The sequence below is a fragment of the Mirounga leonina genome, unplaced genomic scaffold (assembly GCF_011800145.1).
Source record: "Mirounga leonina isolate KUSES-001 unplaced genomic scaffold, KU_Mleo_1.0 Mir_91, whole genome shotgun sequence".
Lineage (NCBI taxonomy): Eukaryota > Metazoa > Chordata > Mammalia > Carnivora > Phocidae > Mirounga > Mirounga leonina.
This window is the reverse complement of record NW_023270839.1, coordinates 36,736,290-36,752,146: the sequence shown is the minus strand read 5'-3', so window position 1 is coordinate 36,752,146 and position 15,857 is coordinate 36,736,290. Positions and strand designations below refer to the sequence as shown.

At 35.7% G+C, this 15,857-nt stretch overlaps 1 protein-coding gene across 2 annotated transcripts in view; it reads left to right on the top strand.

Annotated features, from left to right (window-relative positions):
• VPS13C (vacuolar protein sorting 13 homolog C) overlaps positions 1-15,857 on the top strand; it is a 178,142-nt gene that overhangs the window by 100,273 nt on the left and 62,012 nt on the right. For both annotated transcript variants that reach the window (XM_034994053.1, XM_034994052.1), the window contains exons 43-48: positions 4,941-5,108; positions 5,780-6,084; positions 7,039-7,186; positions 10,507-10,657; positions 12,858-12,967; positions 15,570-15,739. In XM_034994053.1, coding sequence (XP_034849944.1) covers positions 4,941-5,108; positions 5,780-6,084; positions 7,039-7,186; positions 10,507-10,657; positions 12,858-12,967; positions 15,570-15,739 — 1,052 coding nt within the window. The remainder of the gene's footprint in view (positions 1-4,940; positions 5,109-5,779; positions 6,085-7,038; positions 7,187-10,506; positions 10,658-12,857; positions 12,968-15,569; positions 15,740-15,857) is intronic.

The window sequence follows — 15,857 nt, the reverse complement described above, 5'->3', positions numbered from 1 at the left end:
ATACCCCAGCGGGGCTCAGCAGCAGACTGGATGAAGCAGAACAGATCAGTGAGCTGGAAGACAAAACAATGGAATTTACCCACACAGAGCAGCAGAACAAAAAATGAGAATTAAAGAAAAAAGATGATAACTGAAGGGACCTATGAGGCAACATGAAGTAGAATAATATCCACCTTATAGGAATCCCCAAAGGAGAAGAGAGAAAGGGACAGAAAATCTATTTGAAGAAATAATGGTTGAAAACTTCCCTAAACTGGGAAAGGGAATATCCCAGAAGGTTCCAAATGAGATGAACACAAAGACTGCAACACCAAGACACATTTTAATTAAACTGTCAAAAATTAGAATCTTAAAAGCTGCAAGAGAAAAAGAACTTGTTAATGTACCAGGAAAACCACATGAGGCAGTCAGCAGATTTTCAGCGAAACTTTGCCAAGCCAGAAAATGACATGACATATTCAAAGAACTGAAAGTAAAAAACTTTCAACTAAGAATACTCCACCTGGTAAGGCTATCATTCAGAATAGAAGGAGAGAGAAAGAATTTTTCAGACAAACAAAAGCTAAAGAACTTGTAACGATTAACTGGGCTTATAAGAATGTTAAAGGGACTTTTTTCAGCTGAAAAGAAATGGCACTAATTAATAACAAAAAAGCATATGAAAATAAAAATCTTACTGGAAAAGGTAAATATATAGTAAAGGGTGGATTAACAACTTATTAAAGCTAGAATGAAAGTTAACAGACAAAAGTGGTAAAAATAGCCATAGTTATAATAATTAGTTTATGGATACAGAGGATAAAAAGGTATAAAATGTGACATGAAAAAAATATAAAATGGGCTGGAGACAGTAAAAATGTGGAGTTTTGGAATGTATTCAAATTTAAGTTTCTATCAACCAAACAGGCTGTTATCCACATAGGATGTTTTATGTGAACTTCAAGGTAACCACCCAGCAAAACTTACAGTAAATGCACAAATAAGGAAGAAAAGAAAATAAGGAAGGAATGTAAATAAAACACTAAAGGGAGTCACCAAACCACAAGGGAAGTGAGACTCCATCAAAAAGCTGTTAGAGCTAATAAATGAATTCAGTAAAGTTGCAGGATACAAAATTAGCATACAAAAATCTGTTGCATTTCTATACAGTAATAATGAACTATCAGAGAATTTAGGAAAACAATCCCATTTACAGGTGCATCATAAAGAATAAAATATCTTGGAAAAAAAAAAATATCTTGGAAAAAAATACCTAGGAATAAATTTAACCAAGTAGGTGAAAGACCTGTACACTGAAAACTGTAAAACATTGTTGAAAGAAATTGAAGAAGACACAGATAAATGGAAACATATTTCGTGCTCATGGATTGAAATAATTTATATTGTTAAATTGTCCATACTAAAAGCATTCTACAGACTGTGTGCAATTCATATCAAAATTCCAGCGGCATCTTTCACAGAAATAGAACAGTTCTAAAATTTGTATGAAAACACAAAAGACCCCAAACAACCAAAATGATCTCCAGAAAGAACAATGCCAGAGATCTCATGCTCCCTGATTCAAACTATTCTACAAGGCTATGGTAATCAAGAGTATGGTATTGGCATTAAAAGAGACATAGATCAGTGGAACAGACTAGAAAGCCCAAAAATAGACCCATGTACATATGGTCAATTAATTTTCAACAAAGGAGGCAGGAATATACAGTGGGGAAAGGACAGTCTTTTTAGTAAATGTGTTGGAAAGCTACATGCAAAAGAATGTAATTGTCAATTAAATGGGACAACTACGTATAAAAGCATGAAACTGGACCACTGTCTTTACACCATATAACAAATTTAATTCAAAATGGATGAAAGACTTGAATATAAGACCCAAATCTAATACTCCTAGAAGAAAACGTACATGGCAAGGTCCCTGACATTGGTCTTAGCTAAGATGTTTTCTTAGATCTGACTTCAAAGGCAGGAGAAACAAAAGCAAAAATTTTAAAATGTGACTACATGACACTAAAAAGCTGTATAGCAGAGGAAGCCATCAACATATCAAAAAAGCAGCCTACTGAATGGGAGAAGATTTTGCAAATCATGTATCTGACAAACAGTTAATATCTAAAATATATAAAGAACTCATACAACTGAATAACCAAAAAACCAAACAATCTCGTTAAAAAATGAGCAAAGGACCTGAATAGGCATTTTTGCAAAGAAGACATACGGGGTTGCCAACAGGCACGTGAAAAGATGCTCAGCATCACTAATCACCAGGGAAATGAAAATCAAAAGCACAATGAAATATCACCTTTCATCTGTCAGAATGGCTTTTATCAAATAGATAAGAAATAGCAAGTGTTGGTGAGGATGTGGAGAAAAGGGAACTCTCATGCCCAATTGGTGGGAATGAAAATTGGTACAGCCACTGTGGAAAACAATATGGAGGTGCCTCAAAAAATTAATGATAGAACTTTCATATGATCCAGCAATTCCACTTCTGAGTATCTGTCTGAAGAAAACAAAAACACTAATTTGAAAAGATACATCACCTCTGTGTTTATTGCAGCATTATTTACAATAACCCAGGTGTGGAAACAACTCTTAAGTGTCCATCAATAGATGAATGGATAAAGAAGATGTGGCGGGGCGCCTAGGTGGCTCAGTTGGTTAAGCGACTTGCCTTCGGCTCAGGTCATGATCCTAGGGTCCTGGGATCGAGTCCCGCATGGGGCTCCCGGCTCAGCGGGAAGCCTGCTTCTCCCTCTCCCACTCCCTCTGCTTGTGTTCCTGCTCTCGCTGTCTCTGTCTCTGTCAAATAAATAAATAAAATCTTAAAAAAAAAAAAAAAGATGTGGCGTATATATACAATAGAATATTACTCAGCCATAAAAAAGAATGAAGTCTTGCCATTTGTGACAATATGGATAGAACTTGAGGTTATTATGTTAAATGATATAAGTCAGACAGAGAAGGCCAAATAGGGTATGATTTCACTTACAAGCAGAAACTAAAAACCAAAACAAAACAAAACAAAAACCTCAGACTCCTAGCAAATAGAGTAGTGGTTGTCAGAAGGGAAGGTACTGGGGAGATATGAAATAAGTGAAGGGGATCAAAAGGTACAAACTTCCAGTTATAAAATAAATGTCATAGGGACATAAAGTATAGCATGGGGCATACAGTCAGTAATATTGTATGAACTTTGTATGGTGACAGGTGGTAACTAGACTTAACTCTGGTGAGTAATTTGCAATGTATACCAATGTCAAGTCACTATGTTGTACACGTGAAACAAATACAATATTTTATGTCAGTTATACTTCACTTAAAAAAAAAAAGAAAAAGGAAAACCGGTTACACTCCAAAATAAGATGCCATTATCCCCATGAAAATTTGGGTTAAATATTAGAAGATACTTCACACAAAAAGATTATGAATGGTCATAAAGAATATTAAAGATGTTCAGCAACACTAGTTATCAGGTAAATGCAAATTAAAGCCACAAGGAGATAGATACCCATTTCAGGGGCTACATTAAAAAAAATTGACAATACAAAATAAACCCTTAATGAGGAAAAAAAAATGACAATACCACCTATTGGCAAGGATTATAGCAACTGGAACTTCTGTTGCTGGTGGGACTGTATAATTATATAATCACTTTGGAAAACAGTTTCAGAGTTTCTTATAGAACCCAATATATATTTACCATATAACTCAGCAATTCCAGTCCTGTGCATTTCCCCAAGAGAAATGAAGACACATATCCACGGAAATCTTTGAACATGAACACTCATAACAAGTTTGTAATCATAACCCCAAACTGGAAACAATCCAAATGCCCATCCAAAGAGGAACGGGTAAACAAACTGTGGCATATCCAAACAGTAGAATACTACTCAGCTATAAAAAGGGAAAAAAAAAAAAAGTGATACATGTAATGGGGGTGAATCTTAACATGCTTAATAAGAGAAGGCAGACACACAAGAGAACATATCCTATGATTCCACTTACATGAAGCTCTAGAAAAGACTAGTAAGTGAAAGCAGATCAGCGGTTGTTTGGATCTGGGTTTGGGGGAGGGTCAGGGATTAGCTGAAGGGGAGGGGCTCAAAGGAACTTTTTGGGGTGATGGGATGTTCTGTATCTTGTTTTGTTGGTATTTACATGGGTGGTATAAATTTGTCAAAATTTCTCAAAGTATATACTTAGGAAATGAATGCATTTTACTATATGCAAATTATACCTTAAAAAGTTAATTTAAGAATAATTATTTCACAAAAAATTAGAATGTACAGATTAATAGAAACCAAAAAAACAAACATGAAAAAATGCTTTTTAATGAAAAATAATTTCTGTATTGAAATTTACTTTTGGGACGCCTGGGTGGCTCAGATGGTTAAGTGTCTGCCTTCAGCTCAGGTCATGATCCCAGGGTCCTGGGTTCCAGTCCCATATCAGGCTCCTTGCTCAGCAGGGAACCTGCTTCTCCCTCTCCCTCTGCCCCTCCCTCCTGCTTGTGCACGCTCTCTCTCTTTCTAACAAAAAAATAAAGTCTTAAAAAAAAAATTTAGTTTTGATTTTTGTGTTTAAGATGGCTTTATTCATTTGTTCATTATATATTCATTAATGGTCATGTGTCAGGCAGTTTGTTAGGGATTGGCCATGAATATAGTTATTCTGTGCTTTGACCTGGTGTATAGACTATGTGATTTATAAGTTATGTCTGACCAATTAAGTGATTGATATTTTCATTGATTAAAACAACTTTTGTAGAAATAGGAAAAAGTTTTATTAAGTATAATCTTTTAACAATTTATTGAAGGTTGAATTTAAATGGTGCTTCTTCATATATCAAGGATCTTTTAATAAGGAAACTTATTTATAATATAGCTCTTTTGATATAGCTCTTTTCCTGTAATAACCAGTTAATTTAATACTTTTAGGCTGTCTCTATTTTGGGAGATGAAGTCTTTAGGTTCCAAATGACTCTTTATCCAGATGCTACAGAAGGAAAGGCCTATGCTGATATGTCTAAAGTAGATGGGAAACTTAGTCTCAAAGTGGGTTGTATCCAAATTGTTTATGTTCATAAATTCTTCATGTCTCTTTTGGTAAGTTTATTTATAAATGTATTTGTTTCTCATGGAGACCTAAATATTTTTGCCTATACATTTGAACCTAGATAGTCAAAATATTTACTAATAGGGCTGTGTAATAAATACCCAGATGCTGAACAGAATATTATAGTGAAGGAAATCCTTTACATGATGGATAACCAAATGAATTTTTGTTATCATTGTTACCATTCTTTCACATTTCCATAGCTATATAATTTAAAAGTACTTTTTTGATGTTTTAATTTAGGTATTTTCAGTGTTGTTTTATGAAATACCCTTAAAGGTATTTAGCTAAAAGATTGTTTTTATGAAGGACTAATATTAGAATTTACAACTTTTGATTGTAATTGTGATCAACAAGGCCATAAAATTATTTTCTTTTAATTATTTCCATGTAAATGTCATGGGCTGAAGAGTTTTAAACTGTTTATGCCTCTTAGCAGGGCTGTTATTCAAGGCTTATAAGTCATGGATTTCTACCTAAACCATGAGAGGTGACAGTTGTTAATATCTCAGAGTATGTCTTTCTAGACTTAACACCCTCCATATATACAATCATAAATAGCATCTCTTTTAACTCTTTTATTTAGTTTTTAAAGTAAATGCTTTTTAAAGTTAGTCCTGTTTTTTTTTTAGGAAATCTAAATATCAGTCTCTTCCAACAGAACTTCCTCAACAATTTCCAAACTGCCAAAGAAGCTTTGAGCTCAGCCACAGTCCAGGCTGCAGAAAGAGCTGCTTCCAGCATGAAAGACTTGGCTCAAAAGAGTTTCCGCCTTTTGATGGATATTAACTTGAAAGCACCAGTTATTATCATTCCTCAGTCTTCAGTATCACCAAATGCTGTTGTAGCAGATCTGGGTTTAATCAGAGTTGAAAACAAATTTAGCTTAGTTCCTGTGGGGCATTATTCTCTTCCTCCAGTCATTGACAAGATGAACATTCAACTAACTCAGTTGAAGTTGTCTAGGTATAAATATATAATTCAGTTGTGTATTACTGCTAGAAATAGAATTCTCATAAAATCTTTGCTAGGGATAAAATACTCTCGTGATTTGTGGTTCTCATTCCTTATTTTTTATAATTATAAACCATGACCATTGGTTTTTGGTCAGTGGTAATACTAGTGCACTTCATAGAATCTCTGTTTTGTCTTACTACATTTATAATGTGATTTTCTACATTTTATGAAAATCTCCTATTAAATTAAAATTTACTCAATAGCACTTAATTTAGATTTATTTTTTTTTCACTTTGCATAATAGCTATTTTCTGTAGTTGGGAGAAAACTTCTTAAAATGTAATAAAAGTTAAGATTTTTTTTCTCATTTCCAAACCTTGTCACATTTGGGAATTCTCAGTGTGTTATCTAAAGGATTATTGAATCCAAATGGGAAAGTGTTGGGTCTGTTGAATGACAAGAACACTCATTTCGTTGTACAAACGGTTGTTGGCAGTCATGCTCGAAATGACTGTTACCATATGTTTATTTAACGTGTAGGTTTGGTGAGTTTTTCCCTTTGAGTTTGGAGAAGTACCAATAACACAAAACTAAGGATTAAGTAGACTTTCTTTGTCCTCCAAGTTTTGGAGGATGTCAACATTTGTTTGTATGACACTGCGCTAGTTGCTAATATTTGAACGGTCTTTGTGAAAGTAGTAAATAGTGTAATAGTCATACTTTCTGTCTTTGAAATCAGCATGAGATAGGTTTTGTTTTAGAAAGCTCTTGATTTACTCTGATTTGGATTGATCTGTGAAAAGAAGCATGTTCTATTTTTTTTATTTTTTTTAAGAATCATGTTTTAAAGAATTACGATAGTAGCCTTCAGTATCTAGGAAAACTGGAAACTGTTATACAGTATGACAGTCTTCATTTTAAGATGTAAATTTCAAAAATATAAAATAAATTCTTATCTTTCAGAACTGTTTTGCAGGCTGGCTTGCCACAACATGACATTGAAATTTTAAAACCAGTCAACATGCTTTTGTCCATACAGCGAAATTTAGCAGCAGCATGGTATGTGCAAATTCCAGGGATGGAGATAAAAGGAAAACTAAAACCTATGTTGGTAAGTGTATGTATACAGTGTATGAAAATTTCTAGGTAAGCTTTTATCATTGATCACAGTGCCATTCTAGCGTACATCAGAAGTGATGAAGCAGGGGTGCCTGGGTGGTGCAGTTGGTTGGGCATCCAACTGTTGGTTTTGGCTCAGGTCGTGATCTCAGGGTTGTGAAATCGAGCCCTGCATTGGGCGCCGCACTTGGCGCAGTTGTGGAGTCTGCTTGAGTTTCTCTCTGCCCCTCTTGCTTGTGCTCTGTCTCTCTCTCTCTCTCTCAAATAAATCTTTAAAAAAAGTGAAAAAGCATTAAAAAGGAATACTTTGTTAACTGAAAAGAGGTCATCCTAATTCTCACACTTTTCTTTATTTCACTTTAGTCACATACCTGGTAAACCCAGCAAGAAGTCTGAGATGAAACCCATTGGAGTCTACTGAAAATATTAATAATTTTGGAAAGTTCTATTAAAGTTTTAGGCAGTTGAATGCTGAGACAGTATAAAGTAATATTTAGATACCACATTCAAAGCACCTTAGGAGTATTTTTTTAAAAAGATTTTTAATATATTTAAGAGAGAGAGCACGCAAGTAGGGAGAGGGAGAGGGACAAGCAGACTCCACGCTGAGCATGGAGTCTGACTCGGGGCTCAATCCTGTGACCCTGAGATCATGACCTAAGCCGAAATTGAGTCAGTCACTTAACTGACTGAGCCACCCAGGCACCCTGCCACCCCCTCCACCCCCCGGGTTAGGAGTATTTTTAATGTATAGAAGCACTCTTTTAATTAGAAAAGTGGACATTTTAAATAGGTGAATATGTATATTTGGTAAGCATATAAGTATAGAAATATAATAGTGTAGTTAGCAGGTCATGTGTTGGCTCACAGGGAGAGATGATATTGGTCAAAGATGCTTATGGAAGTATAGGAATCCTATGGTTCTTTTGTACCTGTGTGTGAAACCATTGAAGCCAAACAGTAGGGGATAGGGGAGGAGAGAAAGTGACTAAACAGAGTGTGTGAAAAACAAATAAAAATTTATTTTTAATACCTGTGGTTACTTCAGAGTTAGTTCTTGATAGAAAGGGTCAAAGCGGAGTTCTACTAGGGAAGAAGTTAAAACTGAAGTTTATTGTAGGGATCAAAGGTCCTGTGTGTGGTTATGAGTGGATGCAATATGTGGGACGAGTGTCTATTTAGGGTAGTCATAAAGACTTCTCTCCTTTGGAGTATGTGACTCTTCTTTTAACTTCTGCCTTGCTGTTAAGAGATTAGATTCCAGGGCTAATATTGGACCTTTTCCCCTTGCTTTCAAAGATTGTGTGGTTATAGGTTTGCTGAAAGCAAAAGTAAAACCTGTATGTCTATCAGTAGGAGAATGTGGACCAAACGATGGTATATTCATACAGTGGACATTATAAAGCAGATAACATGAGTGAGCTAAAACTATGTGAAATGAAATGGGTATATCCTAAACATAAAAATGGAAAAAATTGAGTTGTAAAATGATAGTACAATTCTATATTATTTTGAATTTTACAACAAGCAAGACAATGGACAGTACTATATATTATTTATAGGGAATGCAATAGCGGTAAGTGTAAGAAAGCATTCATGGGAAGAATTCTCTAATTCAGCATAGTGTCTTTCTCTGAAAAGGAGAATAGAGGGGATGGGGTCTCAAAGAAGTAAACATAGGGCTTCAACCATATCTGTAATCGGGAAACAAGATCTGAAGGAAATATAGCAACTTGTAAGATTTGACAAAGCTAGATGATAGGTACACTGGGGAGGATTATCGTATTCTCTCTGCTTTTCCTTTATGCTGGAAGTATTTCAAAAGAAACAAGAAAAACAGTAACAAATCCATCAGTTTAACGTCAAAGTGTGATCATCACTTTAACTAAAAGGACCCCTGTTAAATCAAGAATGTATCCGTAGTGGGTACCGTTTCCACTGCCTAATGTGTCAGCAATCCAGGCCTCTCAGAACACCCCCTCATTGGTATGAGTCTATGTACTTTTCCTGGGTCTGGAGTGCAGCTAAGAAAGGATATCAGGTAGGTAACATCAGTAAGTTGTTTTGGGTAGGTGAGCTTGAAGTTCTTAAACAACTGTGGGGCTATCTCTCAAATTGTCCTTCAGACTTACTGAGGGGTGAATCGAAGTATATGATACGGGTGCTCTTTTCAACCACAGGAAACCAGAGGAGGTGGTGAAGTTAGCTCCTTTTCAGGCAGTTGTAATATCTTGGTTGGTATCACACTCAGGAATGAATATACAAGGGATTTCTGGGGAGTTAAATTGACATCTCTTCTCCTAGGACTGGGGCTTGGGGCAAACAAGAAATCCTTGGTCATTATCTCATGCTAAAATATCTCCCCATTTTCATTTAGGCTGGGAATCAGGCAGCTCAATAGGGGCCTACTTTGGGTAACAATGCAGGGCTTGCTGGATCTCAGGACTCTGAGAGCACAACCTGAGCTGAAATCAAGAGTTGAATGCTCAGCCAACAGAGCCACTCAGGTGCCCCAGATTTCTCCTTTAAAGATTGAGAAACCTGAGTTAAGGAGGCTAAGAAACTTGGCAAACAGCACAGCCTGAAAGTGGTACAGTTGATACAGAGCTCCCTGATTCAAAAGCTCTTGATCTTCCTCCCTCCCTCCCTTTCTTCCATCCTTTCTATCTTTCTCTCTTTTCTTTTTTCTTGTCACATATCCCCTTTCATAAAGGTAGGAGATGAATAAGATATTCCTTTCCTGCTCTGCGCTTTGGTTTTTAAAAATTCTTGTTAGATGCATTAGTTATTGTTCTAAGTGATATTATTCTTGATGAGTTGAACAGATATCTTAGGTTATGTCCAGATGCATATATACAGGGAATAAGAGCTAAATTGAAGGAGAGAATCTTTTTACTTCTTGGTGGGGGTTAGAAATGAACAGCACTCTTCATGTACTGAGTTTGGATGGAAGTGAAGTGGAGCTGGTTCTGGGCCAGAAGAGAGAGAGGCAGAGTGGAGATGAGGAGATAGAGGGGAGAGAAGCATAGATCCAGGAACATACAAGAAAGATAGGAACAGACAAGGCAAGAAGAGTGATGGATGCAGGGGCTTGGGCGTGGGTGCAGGCAGAAGTGTGTCTGCACACACGAGGAGTATCTCATACTATACAAGATGAAATACCTCTCTCCTGTATTTACTGCCCCAACTCTTTGTTGTTGTTGTTGTTGTTCAGATGGACATTGAATTTGAGGAACTGTAAATTAAGACATGGATGTGATATTCTGTGTTTTTATTCCTTTATATTAACAACAACTTGTTGTTGCTTTCTAGGTTGCTCTCAGTGAAGACGACTTAACAGTTTTAATGAAAATCTTGCTGGAAAATCTCAGAGAAGCTTCTTCACAGCCAAGCCCTACACAGTCTACCCAGGAGGCTGTAAGAGTAAGAAAAGATGTTCTGGGTGGGCCGGACCACCTCAAAGGTACAAATTGATGAAGATTTTTGCTTTGATCATGGAGAAAAATTAGTGTTAATGCTGTATTTATGTTTAGTGGTCTTTTTAGTTGTCCAGCATAATGTGGTATGAACTGATTCAATATTGTAGTGTTTACTGTGGAAAATTGGCTGGTACAGGGTCTGGGGCTGCCTTGGAGCTCCCAAGGAAAGGAGGTATGCTCATTGTCTTCTATAAGGGGAGAGGCGATCTGTTGTCTGCAGGATACATGTTTGCCCTTTACTTGTAAAATGTGAATTTGCTGAATTCAGGAGCCACCGAGATGGTAGACCTTGAGAGAGAGCAAATTAGGCACGCGGCAAAATAAGGTCCCCAAATAATAGAGAGAAAAGGGTCTTGGTATCCTACTCAGATGACTGACCCATAACAAAGCTGTGTAAAAACAGCTTTACTTATCTGGTTTTATTAGTGAATGATGTAGTCACATACATAAGGGAATTTTCCAGATTATTAGAATGGACTCTTTTAAAAGCACTGAGCCTTTTAAATTCAGTCATTTTAAAAAGATAATTTTTATAAAATAAAAGTGTCCTTCTTGCTCAAAACAGTTATATAAAATATACTTTTACTCTTTTTTCATCATTTAAAGTCATTGACGTGAACATCATGTTTTATTAGACTTGTAAATATTAGGTTAAAATTTCCATGGCTGAAAAGATTTGAAGTACACCTTGTCCTTCTAATAAATGTCCCCAGACTGCTCTGCTTTTATAATGCTCAGATTATCAGCTATTACTTCAGAAAGTAATAGAGATCAAACTGCCAGTTAATAATGCCATTAATATTGCTTCTCCTATAGTTGGGCCCAGTGTGTTTTGAAATATCACAAAATAGGGGCGCCTGGGTGGCTCAGTTGGTTAAGCAACTGCCTTCGGCTCAGGTCATGACCCTGGAGCCCCGGGATCGAGTCCCGCATCGGGCTCCCTGCTCGGCGGGGAGTCTGCTTCTCCCTCTCATCCTCCCCCTCTCATGCTCTCTGTCTCCCATTCTCTCTCTCAGATAAATAAATAAAAAATCTTAAAAAAAAAAAAAGAAATATCACAAAATAAATGACTAGAGCAGTGTGCACACAAGGTTTTTGTTTTAGGTGGATAGTAATGAGTGCTACATGAACTTGGTGAGGCCAACATCCCTCCCCAGATTGGGTTTATGCTACAGTACAGATAAATGCTAGATAAGCAGGCTCTTGCTATGGTTAGACAGGAACTATGTACAGATGAATAAAAATAGCAGGCAGGCTTTATGTGATTAATGATCTCATTATATTCAGCTGTGGTCCATTTGTGTTTCTGGTTCTGGCTATATGGTTAATGTGGTCCTTGGGAAAACTTGTGAATTCAGATGAAAGCAGCAGACAGTGAAGATTGGAATATGAATTACTTTCAGGAAAAGTGAAGGAAAAAACCCCTAGTGTTTCCCGACTTGGAGAAGCCTTTATGTGGTTAAAGTTATGCAATGTTTACTCTTCCAGTATCTTGTTAAGAGCACTTCCCTGTAAATGATCAAAGAGTAGAATCAATCTCCAAAAGATGATAAAATGACTTTGTAAGAGTGATTGACAAGCAGTATCTATTCTTAATCTTACCGTCTAAAAAGTTTTTTCCTAATAATGAGGGAATGGACAAAATTACTTCTTGAAATCTCTTTTACCTCAGAATTCCAAAGGCTCCCTGCCCCATATTGTATTTGAGCTCTGTTTGACTCTGCTATGAATTATATTCTGTTCTTGTCAAGGGTAATGAGTTGGGTGTTTCGGTAATGAAAGATAGTGAGAATTGCACTGTGCTGGCAGAGGACCTGTTACTATCTAGTTGTCTGTTCAAGGACAGAGTTATTTTTCTGTGCCTCCAATTTCATAAGCTCTTGACATTGGCTTATAACCATTTAAGTTAAATGCTTTGATAATTGTAAACTACTCTATTATGAGCAGTCTCACTCTGGGGGTGCTTTTTAAAAAACGTAGATGGCCTGCCCCTGTCATTTTGCCCTGTGCTAAACATATAGAATAAATCATTGCCATTTTAATTGTCTTATAATATGGCTTAAAGAATCCTAGAAAGTATGATACATATTTAGAATAATAAGTTATCTTAGCTTTTTAAATAAGTATAAAATAATGTACCTACTTAAAGCTTTTTAATTTTCATACTTATGTTTGATCCGTCAGAACAAAATTTGCCAGAATCAAAGCTTTCTATGGACCAAAGTGTCACTCTTCAATTTGACTTTCACTTTGAATCTCTTTCCATTGTCCTTTATAACAATGATATCAACCAGGTATGTAGTAAATGTCTTTATTTAGAAAAAATCTTTAGCTCTTGATATTTACTTTTAGAATATTGGCATTTTTTGATTTGACTAGTTAAAAAATTAATATGTCTCTTAAATTCTGTTTGGCCTACAGAATATACATTGGTCTTGCTCTTTCTTCACTTTGTTAGTATTTCTAATCTTACTCAGTTAAGGAAAAGTTTTTACTTCTTTCCAAGTAACATCAGCACTGAAACCACTTAGATCCATCTCTAGTAGAGGAATTTTATATGTGAATAATTAATTATATGTGTAATTTTATTACATAGCTATATATGTATACATATATAACTAAGGAGAATAATTTAGTAGTAGCTTTAGAACATTAAAAGATTCTTTTAAAATTCATGATTATCCAGGATACATAAGCATTAATTATGTTTCTTTTTTTTGCATTAATTATGTTTCTATTGAATAAATATTATATGTAATAGATATGTATGAAAGATACTTATCAGTGGATTGAAGAACCAAGATCTAGTGCCATGATTTGAAGTAATTAATGTACCAGTGGTATTTTAGAAAGTTATTTTTTGTTATGTAGATAGTATCTTTAATAAATATTTTTATTAGATCAGTTGTCATAATACTCACAATAAATACATCATATGATAATAACCGTAGTCTGCATTGATTATATCTGTTGTTAATGTTTATTTATGTTACCTTATGTTTTATATTGTTTTCTCAAGAGTTACATAATATTCATATATTATTAATGTTGAGCCTTGAGCTAGTATTTGCCATTTATGCAATGAAGTACTTTCATTTCTAATGTTTAATGTTAATGAAAAAACAGAAAATGAACTATTGGAAAACGAACAGTGAAATGTATTCTTCATTTCACTTAAGGTACCATCATTCTACTGGTTTCCCAGCCTTAGAATGTTGGTATCTTTTTTTGCTTCTTTCTTTGTTGACCTTTATTCATTAGACACTGAGTATTGTCATTTTTTTCTTCGTTCTTTCCCGTCACTTCTCACTACTACTTTATTTGAAACTTCTTCGTTCACCCTACTGCAGCGGCTTCCTTGTTTGTTGCTCTTTTTCCTTTCATCCACACTAGACAGTGGCACAAGTTCACTTTCCTAAATGAATCTCATGGAGCCATTTACAGCTTCCCATTCCACTAAAAACCACCCAGTATTATGTTATCTGAGTTTTAGCTTATTAAAAAAATTCAGTGGCTCCAAGTTGTTTACACCAGTAACTGTATAGTGTGATCAGCAGATGTGTCACAGGTCATTTCTGTATCAATAATTACAGACCAAAAGTCTGTGAATTATTTACATTTTTAAAACTTACATTCCAAATTTGCCGATGATGTCAGTAATGCCCGAGCCATATGCATGCAGTGTACTGCGCGCGTGCAGCGTGACAGATGCAGAGTTAGAACGAGTGTGCCGGGAGTGGCACCTCACCGGCACCCCTCGTATCAGTGCCGTCGTCCATAGGGAGCAGTTGTAACTGAGGTGGTTCACTTCCCTGAAGAGATTTTTGTTGGTTGGTTTGTTGCTGTTGCTTTCTTTTTTGCGGGAGCGGTTGTTGTTTTAGTCCGGGCATACAGACTTTACCTACAGAATTTGGAGGTAATGTGTTACGATTAAATAAAGATTGAGTTCCTTTTTCCTGTAAATGAAAGTTTAAATCTTTGGTTGGAGATTTGAGGCCTCGGTTAGGCCCCTGTGTTTCCAGCCCTCATTCCCTACCATTCTTTTTTTTTTTTAAGTTTTTATTTAAATTCTAGTTGGTTAACATATGGTGTAATATTGGTTTCAGGAGTAGAATTTAGTGATTCAACACTTACATATCCTACCATTCTTTAATTGGAATATTCAAGCCTAAGCAGCTTGTACCTTGTGCCCTTGGAGCATCTTTGAACTGTTTACTCATGTTTTTTCCCCATCTAGAGTATCTTCTACCTCCTCCTAGCCCGTACAATCTCACCCAGCCTCTGAGACTCAATTCACTTCTCACTTTCATAAATTTTTCTCAGCCCACAGTGATCTCTTTGACCCTCTGAGCTTTTGTTATTTGTATTCTTTACCTAATCACTTGATATTCTTTGTGGAATATGGGAGGATTAAATATGAATTAAATAAATGACTACATGTCAGTCTTTGATCAGTTATAACTCCTTGTGATGGTTCTTGTAATGTATTTCTATTTTCTATATTTGTTAGGGTGTAAGCTCACTGAGATCACCTACTATGTCTTGTTCTTTCTCATAAACACATAGTTCCTATCACAGTGTTTTTTTACAGAAGAGCTCTTTAAATATTTATTAGTTAGACTGATTAATAAAAATATTTCCTGATTATTTGCGTTAAACTGTGATGTAAATTTTCATATATTAACCATTGTTGAATATCAGCATGCACACACATATTTTTTTGTATATACCTATACACTCACAAACATACATATTATTGTTTTATTCTTATGTTTTAACACCCATGCTTTTAAATTTTATTGATTTGCCTTTTGTCTCTGAGTTAAGAAATGTGTTTAAAAGTAATTGCCTACTCTTTAAAGATAATTGATTCTTTTGCTTGAAAATATGCCACAGGAATCCAAACTTTCATTTCACAATGACAGTTTCCGGCTTGGTGAACTCAGACTACATCTTATGGCCTCTGTAGGGAAGATGTTTAAGGATGGCTCAATGAATGTCAGCCTTAAACTTAAGACATGCACTCTTGATGATCTCAGAGAAGGCATTGAGAGAGCAACATCAAGGTTTGTCATCTCTGAACTTGCTGTACATTATGTAAGGTTGACATTGTACCTTGCCTTGCTGCCAGGCATTGATTGCTAGGCTTGGGATTATCAAAAGAGGTCTTTGGTCGTACTTCAG